This window comes from Mauremys mutica, chromosome 2, assembly GCF_020497125.1.
Source record: "Mauremys mutica isolate MM-2020 ecotype Southern chromosome 2, ASM2049712v1, whole genome shotgun sequence".
NCBI lineage: Eukaryota > Metazoa > Chordata > Testudines > Geoemydidae > Mauremys > Mauremys mutica.
This window is the reverse complement of record NC_059073.1, coordinates 215,119,146-215,141,120: the sequence shown is the minus strand read 5'-3', so window position 1 is coordinate 215,141,120 and position 21,975 is coordinate 215,119,146. Positions and strand designations below refer to the sequence as shown.

General features: G+C 41.5%; 1 protein-coding gene across 2 annotated transcripts in view; it reads right to left on the bottom strand.

Moving 5' to 3' along the window:
* The window catches only part of ACAD11 (acyl-CoA dehydrogenase family member 11), a 55,809-nt gene extending 33,885 nt beyond the window's left edge, over window positions 1–21,924 (bottom strand). The window contains exons 1-10 of one of the 2 annotated variants that reach the window (XM_045004411.1): window positions 21,763–21,924; window positions 15,233–15,332; window positions 13,016–13,141; window positions 10,931–11,092; window positions 8,663–8,827; window positions 7,519–7,666; window positions 6,815–6,936; window positions 5,925–6,031; window positions 5,397–5,523; window positions 2,512–2,589 (exon numbers count right to left, since the gene is read on the bottom strand). In XM_045004411.1, the coding sequence (XP_044860346.1) occupies window positions 2,512–2,589; window positions 5,397–5,523; window positions 5,925–6,031; window positions 6,815–6,936; window positions 7,519–7,666; window positions 8,663–8,827; window positions 10,931–11,092; window positions 13,016–13,141; window positions 15,233–15,332; window positions 21,763–21,899 (1,272 nt within the window). In that variant the 5' untranslated portion in view covers window positions 21,900–21,924. Of the gene's footprint in view, window positions 1–2,511; window positions 2,590–5,396; window positions 5,524–5,924; window positions 6,032–6,814; window positions 6,937–7,518; window positions 7,667–8,662; window positions 8,828–10,930; window positions 11,093–13,015; window positions 13,142–15,232; window positions 15,333–17,643; window positions 17,662–21,762 lie in introns of those variants that run through there. The other variant, XM_045004412.1, reaches the window with a different exon arrangement.
* Between the last annotated feature and the right edge of the window lie 51 nt (window positions 21,925–21,975).

Sequence of the window (21,975 nt, the reverse complement as noted above, 5' to 3'; positions counted from 1 at the left end):
AGCTTTATTAAAAATACAGAACTGGCATATAGATTAGCAATGTCTGAGGGGAATTCTACTCATGTCAACGTAACAATTAAAACAGTTGCAAGTATAAGCACAGCATTTTCTAAAGAGTGCGCGCGTGTGTGTGTGTGCATGCGCTCATGCCTGCATATGTGCTGGGGTGGGAAAGGCTCAAGGCTTGTCTACACTATGCAGCTTTTAGCGACAAGGCTGTGTCAACACAGCCTTGTTGCTAAAAGTCAGCATGTGTAAATACTCATTCTCGGTACTTTGTCAGCACTTCTGCCGACAAAATACTTCCAGCCCCGCGAGCAGCAGGAGAGCATTCCTGCGGACAAAGACGTGTTCACACTGCCACTTGCCTCGGCAAAACTTTTGTCTTTTGGGGGGGGCGGGCGGCTTTAAGTACCCGTGAAAGACAAAAAAGTTTTGTCGACAACTTTGCAGTGTAGACAAGCCCTCAGACAGGTCTCCCACTTCTTCTCCAGTCTCACTTCTTGCTGCTCTGGTTATGAATAAAGACTTAAAAATGTGACCCAGCTGTAACTGATGTAATTACATCTGCCTGAGACTGCAGAGAGCCTGAAATAGCACCTCTGAGGCCTGGTCTACACTATGGGGGGGAGGGGGTCGAACTAAGGTACGCGACTTCAGCTACGCGAATAGCGTAGCTGAAGTCGAACTACCTTAGTTCGAATTTCCTACCTGTCCAGACGCCGCGGGATCGAACTCCGCGGCTCCCCCGTCGACTCCGCCACCGCCGTTCGTGGTGGTGGAGTTCCGGAGTTGACGGGAGCGCGTTCGGAGTTCGAACTATCGCGTGTAGATTAGACGCGATAGTTCAAACTCCGAGAGGTCGAACTCTCCGCGTCGACCCGGCGAGTAAGTATGGACCTACCCTGAGAGGTGTGAACTTCCCCATTCATTTCGGTATGTGCTAACTTCTGAAATGATCACACTTTAAATGTCAGTGTTGTTAACTATTCCACTGCTCAAAGCATGTAAGAAAGGAGATGAAGAACCAATATGAAGATCAACACAATCTGCTCTGAGATGCCACTCATACTGTGTAAGACTGTAAAAAAGTCTAGATGGAGTACCTGGGCTAAACAAACCTTAAACAAGGTTTCGGGTTAGATATACAGAGACCTCAGCATGCTTAGTACCCTGACAAACACACCATTTAAATCCCTTTAAGCTTTTATTAAAGATATAGAAAAGCAGGAAAACCAGTTAAAGCATTTGGAATGTAAAGTAAAGCTTTCATTTCAAGAACAATGCTTATTCCCTTTCTCTTTCGCTGGAGAGTGTCTTTAAAAGAAAAAATAACCCTTGTTTGACAGTTTTTAAGACAGTAATAACTCTTCTTTTTGGGGAAAAAGAGAAGTTAGTTGAGACGAGCTGGTGCTGGCATTGCTGTTATTAAAGTCTGATCCCATTTCCTAAGAAGATAAACAAGACAGACACATAGAAAAGAAATAGCAAAGATAGAAAATGCATCTTCTGTCTCTGATGTTGAGTCACTTGCAACCTCACTGCTGGAAAAATACAGGTACAGCACACAGTGTTATCAGCCACTGTCACAGGCTTACAGACGTATGGTGAAATATGCAGTCCTGGCCAGCTAAGCCAGACTCTTATCAGACAGAAGGAAAAAGGAGAGAGTTAAGGAAGAGATGAAATAAGGCAAAGTAGGAAAAGGACTTGGGGGGATGGGGTGAGACAAAGTCTCACACTGCAGGTGGCAACTGGGATTTAGCTAGAGCCAGCAGAGATGGCAGTGTCATCTGGCTCCCTCTCTCTGGCCTGCTCTGGTTAGGACATTTCTCAGGGATTAAGATGAAGAGGGTCCAGGGACCCATGAGATGGCAGGGGTGACAGCTATGATGGTGAATCTCACTTCAGCAGCCAATTTTTCCTCACAAAGTCTCGTCCAAAAAAGAGTGATGGGTGGAACAGCCCAACCTCTCATTTTGTTCACCAATTAGGCCTATTTTCTGACACACCATTTTGGTTCAAAGATTTCTGGTTCCCCTCATCTCTTGTTTACCAAGCATGAGCTTAACACAGTCCTTGAGTTATATCAGTAGGCTTTTTTGTTTGGACTAATTCAATCTGTCTCACTTTTGTATCTTTCCCCATCAGCATTTGTTGTTATGGGTTATTGTAACATCTTATAAAATCATGCTCACTTCTTGGAGTTGAGTTCACAATTAGGGTAAATGTGTAGGCCCAATTATCACATCATCACCATATGGCAGGATTGTAAGAGGCACAAATGGTTTTATTTTCCTGAGCTTTCAAAAGCTTGGGAAATACTGTATTACCACATGTATTTTTAAACTGCATTTCCTTTTTAAAAGCTTATTGTATTTTATATGCATAAGACAAACATGATTATCTAAAAGGTTAACTACTCTAGGTAATATTTGCTTAGGCAATTGCATCAACTCCTTCATTTCCATCATCACTGCAATACTCAGGCAAACATTCACTTTGTAGTACCTTCAGTTTCTCAATCACTGAAGGTTTCTTCCATCTGTCCAGTGAATTTTCATCCCTGGCATAGTACTCAACCACTTCCTTAAAAACAAACAAACATACAATAAAAAGTAATAATATATGGTGTCTTCTACTACCTCTTTCCCAATCTCCACAAACCACAATTAATTCCTGTTAAATACTAGAAGTGCATCTTTATTGTACAAGAGTATACGTTAAATAATTAAAAACAAAAAAATTAAAAACCTAATTGCAATCTGATTATGTATGTCTCACACATATAAAACAGGCTTAAGACTCCTCGTGAAATTTAGCCAAAACAGCACCTCACTTCAGATATAAAAGTGACTCAGTGCTATTTAAAACACTTACCTGACGGTGTTTGAAGTTCAACATTTTCTGAAGATATGAGTAAGCACTTATCATAACTAGTATTTTTGAAGGGTAATTGTATATGAAATGATACCATGATGAAATAACCACTGCTATATAAAACTTAAGCTGACTATGTTGACACAGCACATACAGTACTACCAGTGCAATATTGCAACATGCAAGCTAGTTATCCAATTTTAGTATGCAACAAGTGAACACATGAAGAATACAGCTGTTTCTCTAAATAATAGATGATCTTTTCATTATGTACTCAGTCATCTGGAGCACTAGATATTAGCACTGTATACGGTGAGGTGTGAACTTCCCCATTCATTTCGGTATGTGCTAACTTCTGAAATGATCACACTTTAAATGTCAGTGTTGTTAACTATTCCACTGCTCAAAGCATGTAAGAAAGGAGATGAAGAACCAATATGAAGATCAACACAATCTGCTCTGAGATGCCACTCATACTGTGTAAGACTGTAAAAAAGTCTAGATGGAGTACCTGGGCTAAACAAAGCTTAAACAAGGTTTCGGGTTAGATATACAGAGACCTCAGCATGCTTAGTACCCTGGCAAACACACCATTTAAATCCCTTTAAGCTTTTATTAAAGATATAGAAAAGCAGGAAAACCTGTGCGCTTCACAGCAATCCTAATGCTAAATGTTGCTCTCCACGGGACATTTTGAAGACTAATTTTTTTATGCACTGATTATATTTCACAGTTTTTCGTGCTTTTTATTCAGGGATCTCAAAGCACTTTTCAAACAACTTTGGGAAGTTTAAATGACTCATTATACTAAAGGTTAAATAGCCTATCAAAAGCCATGCAGTGAATCAGATTCAGGAACAGAATTCAGGAGTCCTGAATTCCCAACCCCAGCTGCAGCAAACAAACAAACACCAACATACATTTCCTTTAAAGGGTTATGTAGGGAACTTTCCATATTGTTTTTTGTTAAACACGCATTCCTTAGAACCCATTTTTTCCTGAAGAGAAATAAAACTAGTTGTGACCAGAAGATGGCTGCTTGACCTTTGAGAAAATCTTTCAGAAACAAGAACTTAACTGGAGCAGGTACATTAAGAAATCATCTTGTTTTTCATAATTATGGACCTCTCTGGCCATTTCCACTATCAGCTTTCAAGCCTACATTAATGTCAGACACATCTAGGAACTGAGGGCATATTGATATATTACAGAAGTGTACTTAATATCAGATATAAACAGCACTTAGCCCTTTCTAAGGAGGGCAAGGTTATGGGAAAGGTAAACTTTCCATCCAGGATGGGGGAGTAAGAACAGCAGCCTTCTTCCTGGATGACAAACAACCCTCCAATGCAATTCTTCCCTCTGGGACACAATCAAGCCTCTAACATGCTTAGTAGCATATTATGGCTCCACAAGAAGCAACATCCTATAGTCCTGGGAACTTACAGTCAAATACTTTACTGAATATTACATTAACTTCTAACAACATCATTAAAGCAGGACACCAAAAGTTTTTATCAAATTAACCTGGTTGCAAGGCATGTTACCTCCCACACACCGAACAAGAGACCAGTCTAGAGAAAGTAAACAACCTAGCGCTGCAGGCAAAGAACAATCACGGGAACAAAGTGCATATCCAAGTTGAGCATTAGTCAAAAAACTGCTTCTTTCAGAAGGCTTGGATCTTCAGACTTAATCCCAACTTTCCCAACAAGCAGTTTGTCCTGAGGGTCAGAAATGTTGTAAGGGAGTTAGTCACAGGGCATACAGAACCTGCAGCAGCTGTAATGCAATGCTTAGTCATGACCACATATAAAGCAACGATAGTTGGCAACGATTTATACCACAGTTACTTTCAAACTAAGGATCTCAAAGCACTTTACAAACAATTAATTATCAAAAACAACTTTGTAAGAAGAGAAAAAAAAATAGATACAGAGAGAGGCTGAGCAACATCCCTAGGATCATGCTTAAGTCAGCAGCAACACTGGGAACTCAAGTATCAACTCCTAATCTCCTGCTTTCAACACTCCCTCGGAACTGAAGAGCCATGAACCTCAAAAAGCTAAAGGAGAAACAATCTGGGCCAGGATTCAGGCAGACTCTGTATGGTAACACTGTGCGAACCATCAACATCTTCCAGTTTGTGAGCTAGTCAGAGCGCATTAGTGCCTGTCTATGTCCAACATCAGGAACCCCCTTTGCACTCACTCACTACAACAGAGTTCTGTATTTTCTCTACTGTGAAAGATACTATTGTATTTGTTATTAGTAGAGTATTTTCCCCCATTCAATATTCTTCCTTTAGCATTCACTACTAATTCATAGACTGTACTTTGGATAGATTTTGTTGCCAAGGCTACACTGATTTATAATGAGTAATAATCTGCAATCATCACTGACTGGACAAAATTAAGCGCTGTCTCTGTTCCTAAACAAAGTGAAGATGTGAGCTGTGAAGTAAGCTCTGCATTTCTGCACAAACACACTCTACTTCCTGAACAAAAAGCTTCTACCTTTTCAGCTGGAAACACGTGCTGCTTCATGAACTGCTTCACCTTCCGCAGAACCTCCTGGCCTTTTTTAGTTTGCTGGAACAGCTCTCCTGTACCGCTGGGTTGTGCATCACTCGTGAAAGAAGTTCTAGGGAACAAAATTTAAATAAATAAATAAGGTCAGGTTCTCCTGATGCTAATACAAACTTCCTTACACGAATATAACTATTTAAATAAATACATAAGAAAGCTGTGAAAGGTTTGACCTGAGTTAGCCAAGCCTTTTAGGGCATATCAACACAGGGATAAAAGACCCAGGTCAGCTGACTCAGGCTCGCAGAGCTTGGGCTGCAGGGCTGAAAAATTGCTGTGTAGTCATTCGGGCTGCAAGGGTTGAGGGTCCCAGAGCTTGGACTACAGCCCGAGCACAAATATTTACACAGCAATTTTTCAGCTATGGAGCCCGAGCTCGTCAAGCCCAAGTCAGTTGACCCAGGACAGCTGAGTTTTTTTAATTTCTGCACAGACATATCCAACAAGTGCTCTTACCTTTTCGAGAGCAGTAATCCGGTTTCTGCCAAGGGTTTCACCATCTCAGCGAACTCATAACTATTCTCTGCAGAAGAATTTCCAAGGAGATATCTAGCATATACACCCTAAAACCAAGTAAAATAGACATGTATGATTTAATTATCTGCTTAAAATTGGAGTTCCATATGACAGATAATCTGTGTGAAGTGGTGGACAAAATTAAATGCACATATTCCCAATAAAAAGAAGTAGTCAGTGTTCCAATATAAAAGTTGGTCAAATTGTACTTGAATACATTAGTATTGCCATTGATCCATTTCCAATCAGTAGTGATACTGAGACACTAAAAGAAAATACTCACTCCACTGTGGACAAACTAATGGTCCAAGTCCAAAGAACAACCAACAAAATCAACAGCACAAGTGACAAGTATTTACTGTGCAAACGTCATATACATAATTATAAAAGTTTAAAAACAAGTTCATGTGGGGTCTGATCTAGTGCTGGTCAATGGGTTCCCATCTGTTGATTTCAATAGACACTGGATGGGGCCCACAACGTTCAGAGTTTAAAGGACAGTGTATGTGATTTTTCCTGAGGGGCCCCCCCCCATCATCTAGCATCCATAGTGATCATATCCAAAATGAACACATCTAAAGAAGGCTAATGTTTGTTTTAAAAATTATGAAATTAGCCATCACCTGATCATAAAGGGAACAATAGCCCAGATAGCTACTAGGGACAGGCAGCTAACACGCTACAGCTTTTAAAAGAATAAATAAAATTACAAAAGCTTTTCAATTTTTTCACATTTCAATATTTTTTACATTTTTAATCTACATTACCAAACTACAAATATTCATAATAAAACTATAAGAACATATATTAGGTATCAATGAAAATGTTACCTGGCATATTCCAGCTATTTTAAAATACGAAAGAGCAAGAAAGAAATTCAAGTTGGGTAAATCTGTGCTAATACCCCTGCAGCGGCAGTAAACTGAAGTCAATTCTTCAAGTGATGGAATTCCTAGGAAAACCATACAGAATATTTAGCATGTCCAAAACTTTTCTCTTTCTTGGTTTTTAAATTCTAATTAATGTTTTACCAGTTATGCTGCTTGCTTAGTCTTACAAACTATATTCAATTTACACAACAAAAATAAACTACTAAGGGTCACATACTGGTTCTCATGAACTAATATAATACTGTTATATTTGGGAGCCAAACACAAATGGGGACTGTTCAAATTCCAACCAAATATAAACAGAACATTTTTGGGGGTCAGTAAAAAAATAATATTGTTGTCTTGTCTTTTAACATGAAGATTAAATTTTAGGCTTAAAATCTGGCAGTGTCTCTAAGAAAAATAGCATTCAAAATATCTTTTCACTTAAAGGAATACTATTAATAACCTCATAAGTGTACTGAAATATACATTTCCTATCTATAGTTTTCTAGACTGTAATAAACATGTTGTTAGTAAACTATGGAAGTTATTTACAAGTTTAGTATGGTATGCTTAATAGTTGACTATCAACTGTTTATAAAGATAAAAAACTAAATAGAAATCATTTTTTTAAAAACTAATGTCAACAAAATTACAATTACCTACAGTATCTCTAAAACTCAAGGTACCCCCTTGGCCTAACTGTTTAATTGTGTTAGGCCAGAAGTAAAATGCAGCAGTATAAGCTAAATCTGCTAAAGGATGCCCAGTGGTTGAAAGTTCCCAGTCCAGGACTGCCACAACACGAGCCTAAATAAATAAATAAAAATTATCAGATGAATAATAAAGGCAAGCAAGTTAAATTAACTACATACACACGTGCCTTCCCATTTAGAAGACATGTGACCTGCCCTTTGGAGCGTGCCCCCCAACTATGGGGAGGCACCAGTTGTATATGGGGCACCCTCGGGGCAGGGGGCGGAACAGGGGTGGGAAGAGGTGGGGTGGGGATGGGGCATTAGGGGAAGGGGCCTAGGACGGAGCGGGGAGCCGAGCATCTCCTGGGAAATCTGGAAGTCGGCCCCTATGCTCCTAGGCGCATGCTGGGTGGTACCAGCGGCAGCGAAGGCACCGACCGGGCAGGCATGTGCAAGCCCTGGCCATGCCGGAAGAGCACACCCAGCAGCTCGCTGGCCACCAGCGGGGACCCACTGACTGTTCTGCCCTGGGGCCTGGAATTCCTGTCAATGGGCCTGCCTTACTTTCACAGGTTTGGGTTTTTTACCTTCTCCCTTGTTTTTACTGAGATTGCATATTATATATTTAGACCTTTTTGCTCTGTGTTTGTACAGAGTCTATCACTATGGGGTCCTAGTCTCTGAGGAAGGCTACCAGGCCCTATGATAATACTAAGTCCTGATCCCAAGCCACCTGAAGTTAATATGGAAGTCTTTCCATTGACTTCAGCGGGCTTTGGATCAGGCACTTGAGCAAATCAATGATACCTGAGCACATGCTTGACTCTTAAGTGTATTTTATGGTTCCCTTTTTGAGCTGTATATTCCAAGTACAATAATGGAGCAGGATTGTTTGCACTGGGGGATGTGAAGATGGGAAGAGGGAAAAGAAGGTCTAATGAATCGGAGTTAGGTTAGTGAATTTGTTTTAAGCGGTCCTTAAATTTACCTCAAGAAAATTGTGCTCTGCAACACCTGTCAATGTCTATTATGAAGGTAGGAAGGTAGAGAAATAGTACAACAAGAACTAAGAAGTATGATTAAATATGCATTTATATGTTTGGGGTACCTCTCTTGGATGGAAAATGATGTTATCTATTCTAAAATCTCCATGAATCAGATTTTCCTCATTATCACCAGCTGGCAAGTTGTTCATTAACCACTCAGCCAGCTGGTTCATAGCAGGAATGTCTACGTGAGCAGATGCATCATACTGTTTCTTCCAAGTTGTAACCTGAAAATATAAAAAACACGTAAAACAACTGGGAAATAAGCAGAACATTATACAGTTGAGGGAGCGAGCCATTCAAACTTCCTTTTTACTTGTTATAATTCAAAGGTGTTGAAAAAAATATTTGTCACCATGTACTCTCCCTTTTCTATGATGGTCTTACTCTTCACTTTTATAATTATGGCTATGAATATGTAGCCAAGTTGGTTATGAAACATGATGCACAGTCAATTTTTCCACTGGTAATAGAGACAAAGGCCATTGTTGAGATTTTCTATTCACCGCTAAACTTCCTGGCACTCATTTTTTCCCCTCTGTCTCTTCTTGGAACTCTAGCCTGACACAGCCAATTGATTTTATTTAAAAGACAATAATACATTATGTTCCAGTCATAACTATGCACAGGTGCAGGGACACCCTCACATGCAGCTAGTTGTGGGCCTGGGAATTAGAACTCTAAGGTGAAGAAATGTAACTGGCAGGAATATGCTTGATTCTGTTATTGCCCTAATGCATTTAAAATGCCATAAACGAAGACAAATACTGGCTGGATCTAATTTGCACATATGCATTCCTATCATGTCTTCTCTAGCTCTTCAGCCCACTATGGTCAGCCGCTCCAGCCCATTCAGTCTGCCCTGTACGCTCCTCTTTGAATGTCCACTGTTATGGTTTTAGGCCTACACTACAGACCTATATTGGTGTAACTACATCGCTAAGGGGTGTGAAAATCTACACCCTTGAGCAACATAGTTATATCGACCTAATCCTCTATGTAGATAGCGCTACGTTGGCTGGAGAGCTTTTCCTACCGACACAGGTACTGCCTCTCAGGGAGTGGATTAACTATGCCAATGGGAGAGCTCTCTCCCGTTGGCTTAGAGTGTCTTCATTAAAGCACTAGAGTGGCACAGTTGCATCAGTGCACCTGCACGAATGCATCATTTTAAGTGTAGACTTGCTCTTAGTTAACAAACCACATCTCACCACAGCACTTTTCTGTGTGTTGCTTAGCTGCTCTGAGCTTCTATTTCACCTTTGCTCATGGGTCTCTGTGTTTTCACGCCTTTGGAGCTCAGTCATTTCCAATGGCTCACTCTGATTACAGTCACCCAAAGGACTTCTGCTTCCTTAACCCCTCTGATACCAGCCAAGCTATTTTGATCTCTGTTCATTGCCCTTGGCCTTTAGATTATCTTAGAGATCCAATAAGGTACAGAAGAGAATTCAAAAAGGTTTAATAAATAGCAGAAAATTGCACCTCTCAATGTTTGGCCTTTGTTTCTATCACCAGTGGAAGGCTGAGTGCATATTTTGTTTCATAACCTTGCTATATGCTACAAAAATAAGCACAACAGAAAATCAAACACCATGGATCAACTCCTCAGAGGTACTGTTGAATAAGCTTTGATACTTCCACATCTTCACACTAAAACAAAATGAAACTGTCACATACAGATTCAATTTCTGATGCTCAAGAAACTTTCTCTAAAAAACAATTTAGGACCAGATTCTGACCTAGGCTGCACTACTAAAGATCCACAGCAACTCCCTTGAAGTTATTCTTGATTTATACTGGTGTAACATATCAGATTCTGACCCATTGGGAGTACATGATTAAGATCCTTTCCAGCTTGCTCTAAAAGGGACAAAGCAAGTCCCTATATCAACTGGCACAGGTGATCCAGATTAATGACAATTAATCTTGGGAGTGCTATTCCTGCTTCTGGATTTTGACAGTGTTGTTATACCCTTAGTAGCTTTAAATTTGTACTAAATATCTCTGGAAAGGGGAAAGAACACTGAAAGATAGACCTGATCGTTGTTGTATTTCAAATATAAATGCCACTGCACGTGTAATTCCAAATCTGGAGGTGTGACACAGGTGAATGGATACTACAGTATGATAATAGGACCAGTGTGTTCTAAACACTATAATATATAGAGTAATTGAACTAATTATAAGATACTAGGTAAAGCCAAAATCTTGAGTCGTTTAAAGATGTTGGTTATTTTTAAAGACATGAATATAAAGTGTTGTAACCAAATGAATACAAATGAAAAATTCAAGGGTATTACAAAGTAAGTAGTTTTGGAGACCATTACCTGCCTCCTACAGTATCCCGGTCCTCTGCCATATCCTTGGAGACCCAATGAATGCAAACTGAATGAGTGCAACCGGGCCAGGGTTTCTATCATAGCAACATACAAAGCAGATCGCTCCGCTGGACTGACTTCAGGTAGTGTGATGTCTCGGAATATGCGACCCTGAAGACATCATAAATCAGATATTTGGTGGGATGGAAGGAGGAAGGGAGAGAAAGGTCACGCAGCTCAACAGCACAAGATGCGTATGATGTATTAACAGTCACTGTGTCAGTAATCTCTTCCTTGCCCGTTTGTTTCTTGTCCAGGAAGGTCAAGGCACTCTTGCTCACTGAAATCCAAAAACTACCAATCTCACAGGATCTCCCTGAGCAGTGAATTTAATACACCTCTACCCCAATATAACGCTGTCCTCAGGAGCCAAAAAATCTTACTGCATTATAGGTGAAACTGCGTTATATCGAACTTGCTTTGATCCACCAGAGTGCGCAGCCCCGCCCTCCCAGAGTGCTGCTTTACCACATTATATCCGAATTTGTGTTATATGGGGTCACGTTATATCGGAGTAGAGGTGTATATATACATATATCTTGTAGATCCTGAACTAGAACACTAGAACCAGACACTCTCCAAACTCTGAGGTGTGTGAAATCCAGATTGTATTTCTTGGGTCCATTTTAAATATTCTGAATCAAAATAATTCAGTGTATAAATTGAAAAACGAAATGATAAGCTCTAGTTTAATAAGGATTTTTCACATTTCAAAAATAGTTAAAAGTAATCCACTTACTTTTTTGGGGGGGAGAGGGAAGATGGAGGGGCTATTATTTGCCTCTGTTGTAGACCCTTTGATATGGGAAAAAGGAAAGACTAGGCAAATTTTTTCTCTAAACCCACTCACTTCCAGATAGTTTATGGTTTAAATAAATGTACACAGCTAACACACTGACTAGGTTAGTTTTTGCCAATTAATTGTGAAAGAATAGAATTTATTGTAGCATTACATGATATTGTTTAGTCAACATACATGTTTCATCAAGTTCTGTTCTACTTTCTAAAACCTTGGACTGTATTAATGAAAAAAATAAAAAAGCAACTGAGCTATCCAATTTAGTCAAGTGTAAACTTACATTCTTGGGAAAAAAATAAATGCTAAGGGAACTAGATTTATTAAAAAGAAACTTCTTGCTCGAGATAAGACAGAGAAAATTCCAACTGTATAAAAGATAGAAATATCCCGGCAGTTTTTCAAAGTTAATCTAATTGGAAGCAGCATTAGAACATGGTTAACAAAACAAACATTCAACTCATCTGTCTCCTAAACTGAACACACAACCTGATGATTTGATATTAACCCACTTTCTTGTCATTTGATTTGTTTACAGATAGTTTATGCTTTTGCTTATTTAGATTAGTTAATAAAATATAGAACATTGGAAGCTTGTGGTTTAGAGGTTTCCTTCCCAGATGTTAGTGTTCTGAATCTGAGGAGTCCCCAGAGTAAATAAGAGGCACTTCTGTGACCCGTCTAGTGGTGGTCCATAGACCTACCCTATATTCTTATAATTGCTGCCTGGACTACAACTCTGTTAGCTTTTGAAGAACAGCTGGCTAATGCAGTCATCATTTTTTTTTAAAAAAAACATTGTGGACCCAGAAACTTTGAGGGCCTGGGATGGAGAACAGTTGCCCAACCTTAAAGCCGGACCAGCTCCCGCTAATAAGTCTAGGGTTTTCACACTAGTAATCCTGCCTGATTTCAGAATGTCTGCCTGACAACCAACCTGAGAAGATCATGTTGAATGGTGAGCCAAACACATGACCCTGTGAGAGGGAAATAAATCCTAAAAAACTTGAAGTCAATTGGCACTATTGGTGATCAGCACCTCTGAAAAAAAATCAAGCCATTTTTATTTAGGTGCCTAAAAAGGGGCTTAGGAGCCCTATTCTAGGTACCCAAGATTGAAAAATTTCATCAAGGTTCTTATTTCAACATATAAAACTTTAGATATTTTAAAACAGCTTGCAATGAAAATAAAACCAAAAAGAAAACAAAACAAAAACCTACAACATGTATTGACTAACCTGTACATGTTCCATCACATAAAATTCAGTTCCAATCACAGAAACATCACTGCAATACAGCAGGGGCTCAGGAACTGGAAATCCAGCTGAAAATAATGCTTTCTGCACATGATATTCTCTCTCAACCTAAGAAGGATATAGTATGGTAAGTACAGAATAATGTTCAAATTTTTCAAACACATTTAATTAAATTTTACATATATACAGAATATAACACTGTGCCCTACTAAACACCAAGCAGTACAGAACACTGCTACTGGTTTGTGCATTTGAATAATTAATTGCATTTTCTAACATTTCTAACATTCAACAGCCACTTAAATTTTTATGCCAATAGTTACGTGAGGGAAATAGCCCACTTCAGAGTTGGGCCTGGTATAAACTTTAATTTTCTTTATCTTAAATCAGATTTATATTAACAACATTTAGAGCAGCTCTGTCTCTGGGTTAAAGTTGCTAACGACCCTTCAGCCAGTTAAAGCAACTAACTGTTAGTTCCCCAGTTCCTTGTCGGTATAAGGATCATGTGACAGTTGCAAAAAGGCCTTTACATTTGTTTTAAGAAATGCTAAAAGAGGAGATATGGAGATGTGTGAGCTGTATAAGCGCGGACAAGGGAAGTTATAGCCATCAACATATCAAGGCCTTCTAATGAATTGGTGCCATCTGTACCAGCCAACTAAAGACAAAGACCACTACAGACTATGCTGGCCTAAGTGTCCAGAAGACTTTGCCAGCACCGAGGTACTGACCAGACATGACACCACCCAATCCCCTGAACTGCAGTCCTGACTGATGCAATGTGACGCCAAAGACCACACAAGACGAAGAATGCATCTTTTGCCTTAAGTATTTCCCCCTCTTTTTCTTATGTTGTTATTGGGTGATGATGCCCCCATTATTATTATTCTCTAACACTTCTGAGATATGCACGTGTGTGTTTAAATGACTGTGTGCATATGTGAGTTCATTTGCAGTAAGCAACATTAATCATTTCCTATTTCAAGTTCTAGGCAGTCCTGCTTTAAACTTAGACTTTTGCCCTGAATAGTGAAGGGTGTCAGGAATACCACACTACTCTACAGGAGAAGTAAGAGCTGTCGACTGCTGTTGTATCAAAGATTGGGTAATTAAACCAGAGAGGGAGTGATCAGTATAGTCACTAAGCACACAGGAACTTTGGGAGGAGTCTAAATATTGCTTCAAGGGCTGAGAGGTAAACAAGTTTGGTTCTGATTCTGAAACATTCAACCAGTTCAATAGATTACTTTGCCATGAGCAAGATCCTGTAACTGGCGGTTAGAGCTAAGCACGTGGCTGCCTCCTCAAGTTTCCGTATTTGTAAAAACTGATCATGTGCTGTAGTAGCTTTATGATTAAGGCTACAATTATGTCATGGAGGTCACAGAATCTGTGACTTCCAGAGACCTCCATGACATTTTCTGCCCCAGGGCTGAAGCTGTCAGCAGGCAGCCCCACAGCTCTCAGCCACGGCTGGCGGTGGGCCCCCAGTAGCTACCCAGCTGCGGTGGGGGGAAAACCTCCAGGCTGCCCAGCCGCAGTGGGCGGCGAAGGGACCCCACATGGGCTCAGCCGTGGCAGGGGAGACCACAGAGCTCCCAGCTGCTGCAGGAGGCAAGGGGACCCCAGAGCCCCCAGCTGCTGTAGGTGCTAGACCCTCCTCCCTCCACATTTTGTCAGTGATATTTTTAGTAAAATCAGGGACAGGTGATGGGTGTTCGTGAATTTTTGTTTATTGCCCGTGATCTGTCCCTGATTTTTACTAAAAATATCCGTGACAAAATCTGAGCCTTACTTATGATTTGATTATTGTATTACTTTGATGACTTAATTGGTGACTCAGTTCATATCATTATTAATTCTAATTGTGAGCTTGATTTGATAATTGTACTTTCTGATTCTTAGTATAGTACCGGTAAGTGTTTATAGTAGTTAGCTTGGTGATAAGTTTGATTAACTTTAAAGTTGCTTATTTGTTAATGTGTAATAAAATCCATAAAAAAGTATACAAAGCCAGTTTTTCTTTCATATTTGCAACTGGGTCAGAAACCTTTAAAACGAAGATAATTTAGCCAAGGTATTTGTGAGCCATTTGTCTCTGTCCTTACATTAAAACATTTGTTCCTCACAGTTATGTACTTTTAGCACATGAACTATGAAATGCATCTATAGTTTGCCAAGGAATTGGTTACTCACCTTGTGAGCTCTAGGCAGAAGAGGGCCATGAGGCTTCTTCCTAAGCACATATGTCCTAAAACCCTTCTGCAAGTAAAAGGTTGGATTGGACTGGCCTGAGCTATGGAGGAACAAGAAATGAGGTACTAAGAAACAAAGTTGCAAACATTTAACAGAACGAATAGCAGCAACTCCAAATTGGAAAAGTGCACATCATTGTTTGGGCGGAAGAGGATGTCCAGGAACAATGAGGGTGTTCTTTTAAACATACAATCTTACAAATCAGCAGATGACAGTTCAGAAAGTCGGTAGCCCTGGGCTCTATTCCCAGCTCTGCCACATGTTTCCTGTTTGACTTTGGAAAAGTCACAGTTATTCTATGCCTCTGTTTGCTCTTCTGGAGAAAGGAGGTAACACCCACAAAGATGTTGTGAAGATCAGTTAATGTTTTCAAAGCTCACTCAGATTCTTGGATGGAAAGTAGTAGCCTTAAAAATTTACCAATCTGGATTAAGAAAAATAGAATTATACAGTAGTGCATAAACTTCCTTTGACTTACAACAGATGTGACAGAAGTGGGAATTTTCTGTAACACTTTTATGAATGATACTTATGGCAGTTGACCCTTTGGCTTAGTATTATTACCTAGTGGGTGCAGAAGGGGTAAAATGCTTCCCTTCGAATGGAGAAAAGGTATAAGATATTTGTGCCAGGCAGGGCCGTCCTTACCCATACGCAAAGTACACAGCTGCGTAGGGCACCAGGAAACTTGGAGCACCAAATTTCCCGGTGCCCTGCGCAGCTGTGTACTGCTCCAGCCCCTACCCCACCTCTTCCCCAGGCCCCTCAACCCTGCCCTGCCATTTCCCCTGCTCTGCCCCAGCCCCGCCCCCACTCCACCCCTTCCCCAAAGCCCCCACCCTGCTCCACCCCGCCTCTTTCCACCCCTGAGGACTGCAGCAGGGCCAGGCCTGCACTCACCAGTGGCAGGAAATGCAGGGACCCGGCCACAACCGCGCTGCCGGTGAGTGCTGGGGGTGTGTGTTCCTCCCTGCCCCCCCCCCAAGCCAGCACTCCCCCCCCCACAGAGGCCCAGAATAACTAGGGACGGCCCTGGTGCCAGCTAACTGTCTGGGGTGATTTGAATGAGTCATTAAGTGCTGGCTGGAATCAACACATATCAATGGAAGATCCACAAAAAACAATGGGAACCCCAGTGACTAAATGATTGACACTTAACAGCAAGATGCTCGGGCAGGCTGGACATGGAAACTCAGCATGGTTTTCATGTGGAAGTACTGGAGGTGACAGGAATCTGCAGTAAGATCTGGGCTGACAGACATACAGCAGTTCTCACTTGGGATTGACAGACAGAGAAAGCCAAGATGGGCACTAGAGCAACCTGGCTTGGTGGAATTCTAAGGGCGTCTACACTAGAATCACTACAGTGGTGCAGCTGTACTGCTGTAGCACTGCTAGTGCAGACGCTTTATGCCAACCAGAGAGAGCTCTCCCATCGGCATAATTACTCCATCTCCCTGAGGGGCAGTAGTTATGTCAGTGGGAGAGCGTCCCCCACGGACATAGCACTGTCCACATCAGCGCTTAGGTCAGTGTAACTTACGTTGCTCAGAAGGGCGGCTTTTCCACACCCCTGAACGACAAACTGTTTCAAAGTAAACGCTAATATGTACACGCCCTAACTTTGGCCAGTCTGAACTGTCTTAACCTTTGCTTCTCTACGTTAACCTAAGGAGTCCCTGATGCTATATTCCAGTTAATAAACCCTACTCTGTTTTGAAAAGGCTGCCTAGTCTTACTGCAGACACCTACGGATGTACATTTAAGGGTAAACGTTTCTGAACAGGAGTCTCCCTCAGTTGGGACCCACTGTTCAGTGCTCATGATGAGAAAGAGGCCAGGTATCAGAGGAGCTAAGGCCAAGTGACCAACCCTTGTGGAAAAGTGTGATCCACTGGCGATCTGGCATATTAGGGATACTCCCAGAAGACTGCCTAAAGGCCAAGTCATAGCACAGATCCTGTACATCCATGACAATAGGTTATATCTTGAATACAGCACACATTGAGATAGTTCTCTAATCAAGGCCCCAATCCTGTGATGGAATCCAAGCAGGTGGACATTTGCATTAGCACTGAGCCCCAGTGAAGCCCATGTTGCTCTATATGGGCACAAAAGTCTGCTCATACTCATCCAGTGCGTGATCTGTCCCTAAGGCACTGCCTGAGGCAACTGGCAAGTTTTTAAGGATGAATACTAAAATTGGGAAGTATGCTATTAAGTCACACCTCCAATCTTAATATCATATTTATTACCAAGCAAGCAATGTAACCAGAGTGTCCCTCCTTCTTTAAATCCCTTCAGGGACTCCTCTTTCTCCACCATATCAGGTTTCAACTTCTAGTCCTCACCTTCAATGCTCTGGATGATCGACTACCTTCTCCTCATTCAAGTTCCTCTTTAAGATTCACTCTGCACCAACACCTATGAGATATTAGATGACTAAAACATCCATTTATTTTGTTTAAAATAAATATATTTGCTCCTCCATGCTATGCTTGCCAAATAACCAAGTCATCATTCTGGTTACCCCTCTTCTTCTTCTTCCCCAAACATCTACTATCTTGCTACCCTCTTTATTATGTCATGGGTAACTATGACATTCTGGATTGCAATCCAGTATTACTGAGGGGCTGTTTCAACACTTCCCTGCAACCGTGGGTGTCTCATACTGCTTTGCAGAGGTAGCTTCGCGAAGGTAGCTTCCAACTTGGGTCACTCACAAACAGCCTGCCAGCAAGCAGATCACACCTGGAGTTCCGTCTACAGCTACTGCCCTGGTTCAGCAGCTCTGACACCTGCAACCTGTCAGTACACACCAGTTACAACTCTGGCTTCCACCAGCCTTGGTTACCATATGCAGAGTTACCCCAAACCACTCCCAGATTTTCCAAAAACATGTCTGCTCTGCACTGTCAAGCCCCCTACTGCACAGTCCAGATATATTAGATCCACTGCCCTTCTAAGGGGGTCAATATACAACAATTTGCCACTTTCAATGGAATTGCCCACACAGTTCACAACACTGGATTAGTTTTGATTAAAACAATAAAACAAGTTTATTTAATTACAAAGAGATAGGTGTTGAGTGAGTACAAGTATTAAGGCATTACATAAACATGTTTACAAGAAAAATAAAGATAAAATGCTTTCTAGTACTAAACTTAACAAAACTAGACTTTGTTCAAGGTTACATTCTTAGTACAGGTTTTCAATGGCATTGCTGACCAAGTTTCAGATCAGAATCTGCTCCGAAGGTCCTCTTAGATGCAAGAGACCGAGGGACAGGAAAAGATAACTTGGGGTGGTTTTGCCCCTCACTTTTATAGTTGTCACCCTTCGAAAAGCACTTTCCTGAGTGTGACCCCTAGTTAAAATTCTCTCTCACTGAGAGCATGGAGACATGGAGTCTGATGGAGGAAGGAGGCTTCATGCTATTTCTTTTCACCTGTGTATGCTGTTGTTGGTGAAAATGTACATCTTTTTGTTCCTGCCCTCTTCCCTTGCCAAATAATGGCCACCTAATAGGTGATGGCCCATCAGCTTTGATGACACCTGACTAGGGGCCTCAACTTGCCTTTGTCTTGGGAAAACTGGCTTACTCACATCCCAGACTTGTCTGGCAAACACACTTCAGTCGTGATTTCATCTTATACTCACAACTTTACATATAATGTTGCTACACACATTTCACCATAATATTATTGACCAGAAAGTTGTTAGTTTTCAAATGATACCTTACAAGGCATATTTTGTACAAAGATTATTACAATAGTGTATAGGGTGTGAACACAGGGGTGCATTCTGTCACAGTAACATTTTCAAAAGTGCCTCATTGACTTAGGAGCCCCTGTTCCATTTTTAGAAGTGACTTAGGTGCTTAGAAACCTGCATCTCAAGTCAATTACATTTATTCTCCTAAGTGTCTACGGTCTGGTCTACACTACAGAGTTAGGTTGATGCAAGACATATAAATTTACAAAAGACATAAATCTATTTTGTCTATTCTGCTATGGTAGATGTAATCATACAGTCTTCAGCATTATAAAAATTTATATTTTAATGTCACTTTCTTATACTTATACCTATGGTCTTGTTATGTCATGTTTTTGGGGAGGAAAATGTCATTAGTGGTTTTACAATGATATTACCAGTATTTTCAATTTTTTGGTATATTGTCAACTCTCACTTTTTTGAGATCCAATTAAGAAGACTTAACTCAATTTTTACAAGTATTTTGTTTTAGATCACACACATGCTAATTTCTCTGGTCTCTTGCTTCAAACAATAAAACATGAGAGAACCCCAAAGGCCCCACCACTACAGAATTGTTAAGGGTCTATGCACTGTTCCCTGTCTACTTCTAACACACACAGCAATAAAGTTAATCATAAAAGATTCATCAAAGAATTTGTCCTTAGAGCAAATACTGTTTATTCACATTGAACTTGTGCCCAACAAGATAGGTTACTGTTTTACAGTAAATAAACTTTGAACACAATAACATGTTTTGTAACTGGTGAACTTTCATACTGATAACAGAAGATACAGTATTTTGTTTCTGCATTACCATAAGATGTAGTCATGATTTTCCTTGGTGTCCCTCTTTAACTGCAAAATGAGCTCAGTGCAGTACAACACACACCTGTGACTCTGTTCAATACATGTATTTAACTGATACACTTTGACAACATCTGTAATCTGCCTGTCATAGACACCAAGATGATGGGTGCACTAAAAACAGGTAAGATACCAAAAACTAGGCACTTTGCCTACCTTACGGGTGATCATCCTTCCCAGCATGTCTCGGATAGATCCATCTTTTGAAGGATGACCCTACCTACCACAAACAACATTCACAGCTGCCAAAGTCATTCTTAGGGCTACCTAAATCAGTAGTTCTCAACCCTTCCAGACTACTGTCCCCCTTTCTGGAGTCTGATTTGTCTTGCATATCCCCAGTTTCACCTCACTTAAAAACGACTTGCTTACAATATCAGCCATAAAAATACAAAAACTATTACTGAAAAAAAATCGTTTACTTTCTCATTTGTCAAGTATCAGAGGGGTAGCCGTGTTAGTCTGGTTCTGTAGAAGCAGCAAAGAATCCTGTGGCACCTTATAGACTAACAGACGTTTTGCAGCATGAGCTTTCGTGGGTGAATACCCACTTCTTCGGATGCAAGTAGTGGAAATTTCCAGGGGCAGGTTTATATAGGCAAGCAAGAAGCAAGCTAGAGATAACGAGGTTAGTTCAATCAGGGAGGATGAGGCCCTGTTCTAGCAGTTGAGTGAAAACCAAGGGAGGAGAAACTGGTTCTGTAGTTGGCAAGCCATTCACAGTCTTTGTTTAATCCTGAGCTGATGGTGTCAAATTTGCAGATGAACTGGAGCTCAGCAGTTTCTCTTTGAAGTCTGGTCCTGAAGTTTTTTTGCTGCAGGATGGCCACCTTAAGATCTGCTATTGTGTGGCCAGGGAGGTTGAAGTGTTCTCCTACAGGTTTTTGTATATTGCCATTCCTAATATCTGATTTGTGTCCATTTATCCTTTTCCTTAGAGACTGTCCAGTTTGGCCGATGTACATAGAGGGGCATTGCTGGCAAATTATGGCATATATTACATTGGTGGACGTGCAGGTGAATGAACCGGTGATGGTGTGGCTGATCTGGTTAGGTCCTGTGATGGTGTCGCTGGTGTAGATATGTGGGCAGAGTTGGCATCGAGGTTTGTTGCATGGATTGGTTCCTGAGCTAGAGTTACTATGGTGCGGTGTGCACTTACTGGTGAGAATATGCTTCAGGTTGGCAGCTCCCTGATTGAACTAACCTCGTTATCTCTAGCTTGCTTCTTGCTTGCCTATATAAACCTGCCCCTGGAAATTTCCACTACTTGCATCCGAAGAAGTGGGTATTCACCCACGAAAGCTCATGCTGCAAAACGTCTGTTAGTCTATAAGGTGCCACAGGATTCTTTGCTGCTTTCTCATTTGTCTGTATAAAATTTTAGTTTGTACTGACTTCGCTAGTTCTTTTTATGTAGCCTGTTGTAAAAATAGACAAATACCTGGATAAGTTGACGTACCCCCTGGAAGACCTCTGAGCACTCCCAGGGTTGAGAACCACTGACCTAAATGACAGCTCGCTTCACACAGCGGCGGTGCCCTCGCAATCTTACACGGGCAACCGCTGAGACGCAGAGATTTGTGCCACCAGACGAAGCCACAATCTAGGGGCAGGCGGGCAGGCAGGCAGCCCACCTCTGCTGCCCATCCCAGGTTTCCAGGGCTAATTTTCCCGAAGAGACCGTGCAAGCAAGCAGGGCTCCCTTGGCAGCGCTCGCTGGCCTGTCCCTGTTCCGCTGCCCCAGAGTCAGGCCAGCCGTGGCCGCGGCGATGTGCAGCGTTTTGTCCCGGGCGAGCAATGGGCAGAGGCCGGCGCTGCACGGGAGCGGGGAGCCCCTGCAGGGTTACCTGTACTGCCGGGCTGCCAGCGCGTCGGGGGGCTGCACAGGAAACCCGGCCAAGTGGCGGGAGAGGTATTTCTCCAGCGCTCCCTGGTCAAACCTGTGCGGCTCCCTCACCGCGGTCGTGCCAGGCTCCGCTGCCATCTTCAGCCCCTCTCGGCGCCGCTGCGAATCCCAGCCAGCGCGCGTACGCCAGCAGCGGAACCACACCCCCTGCCCC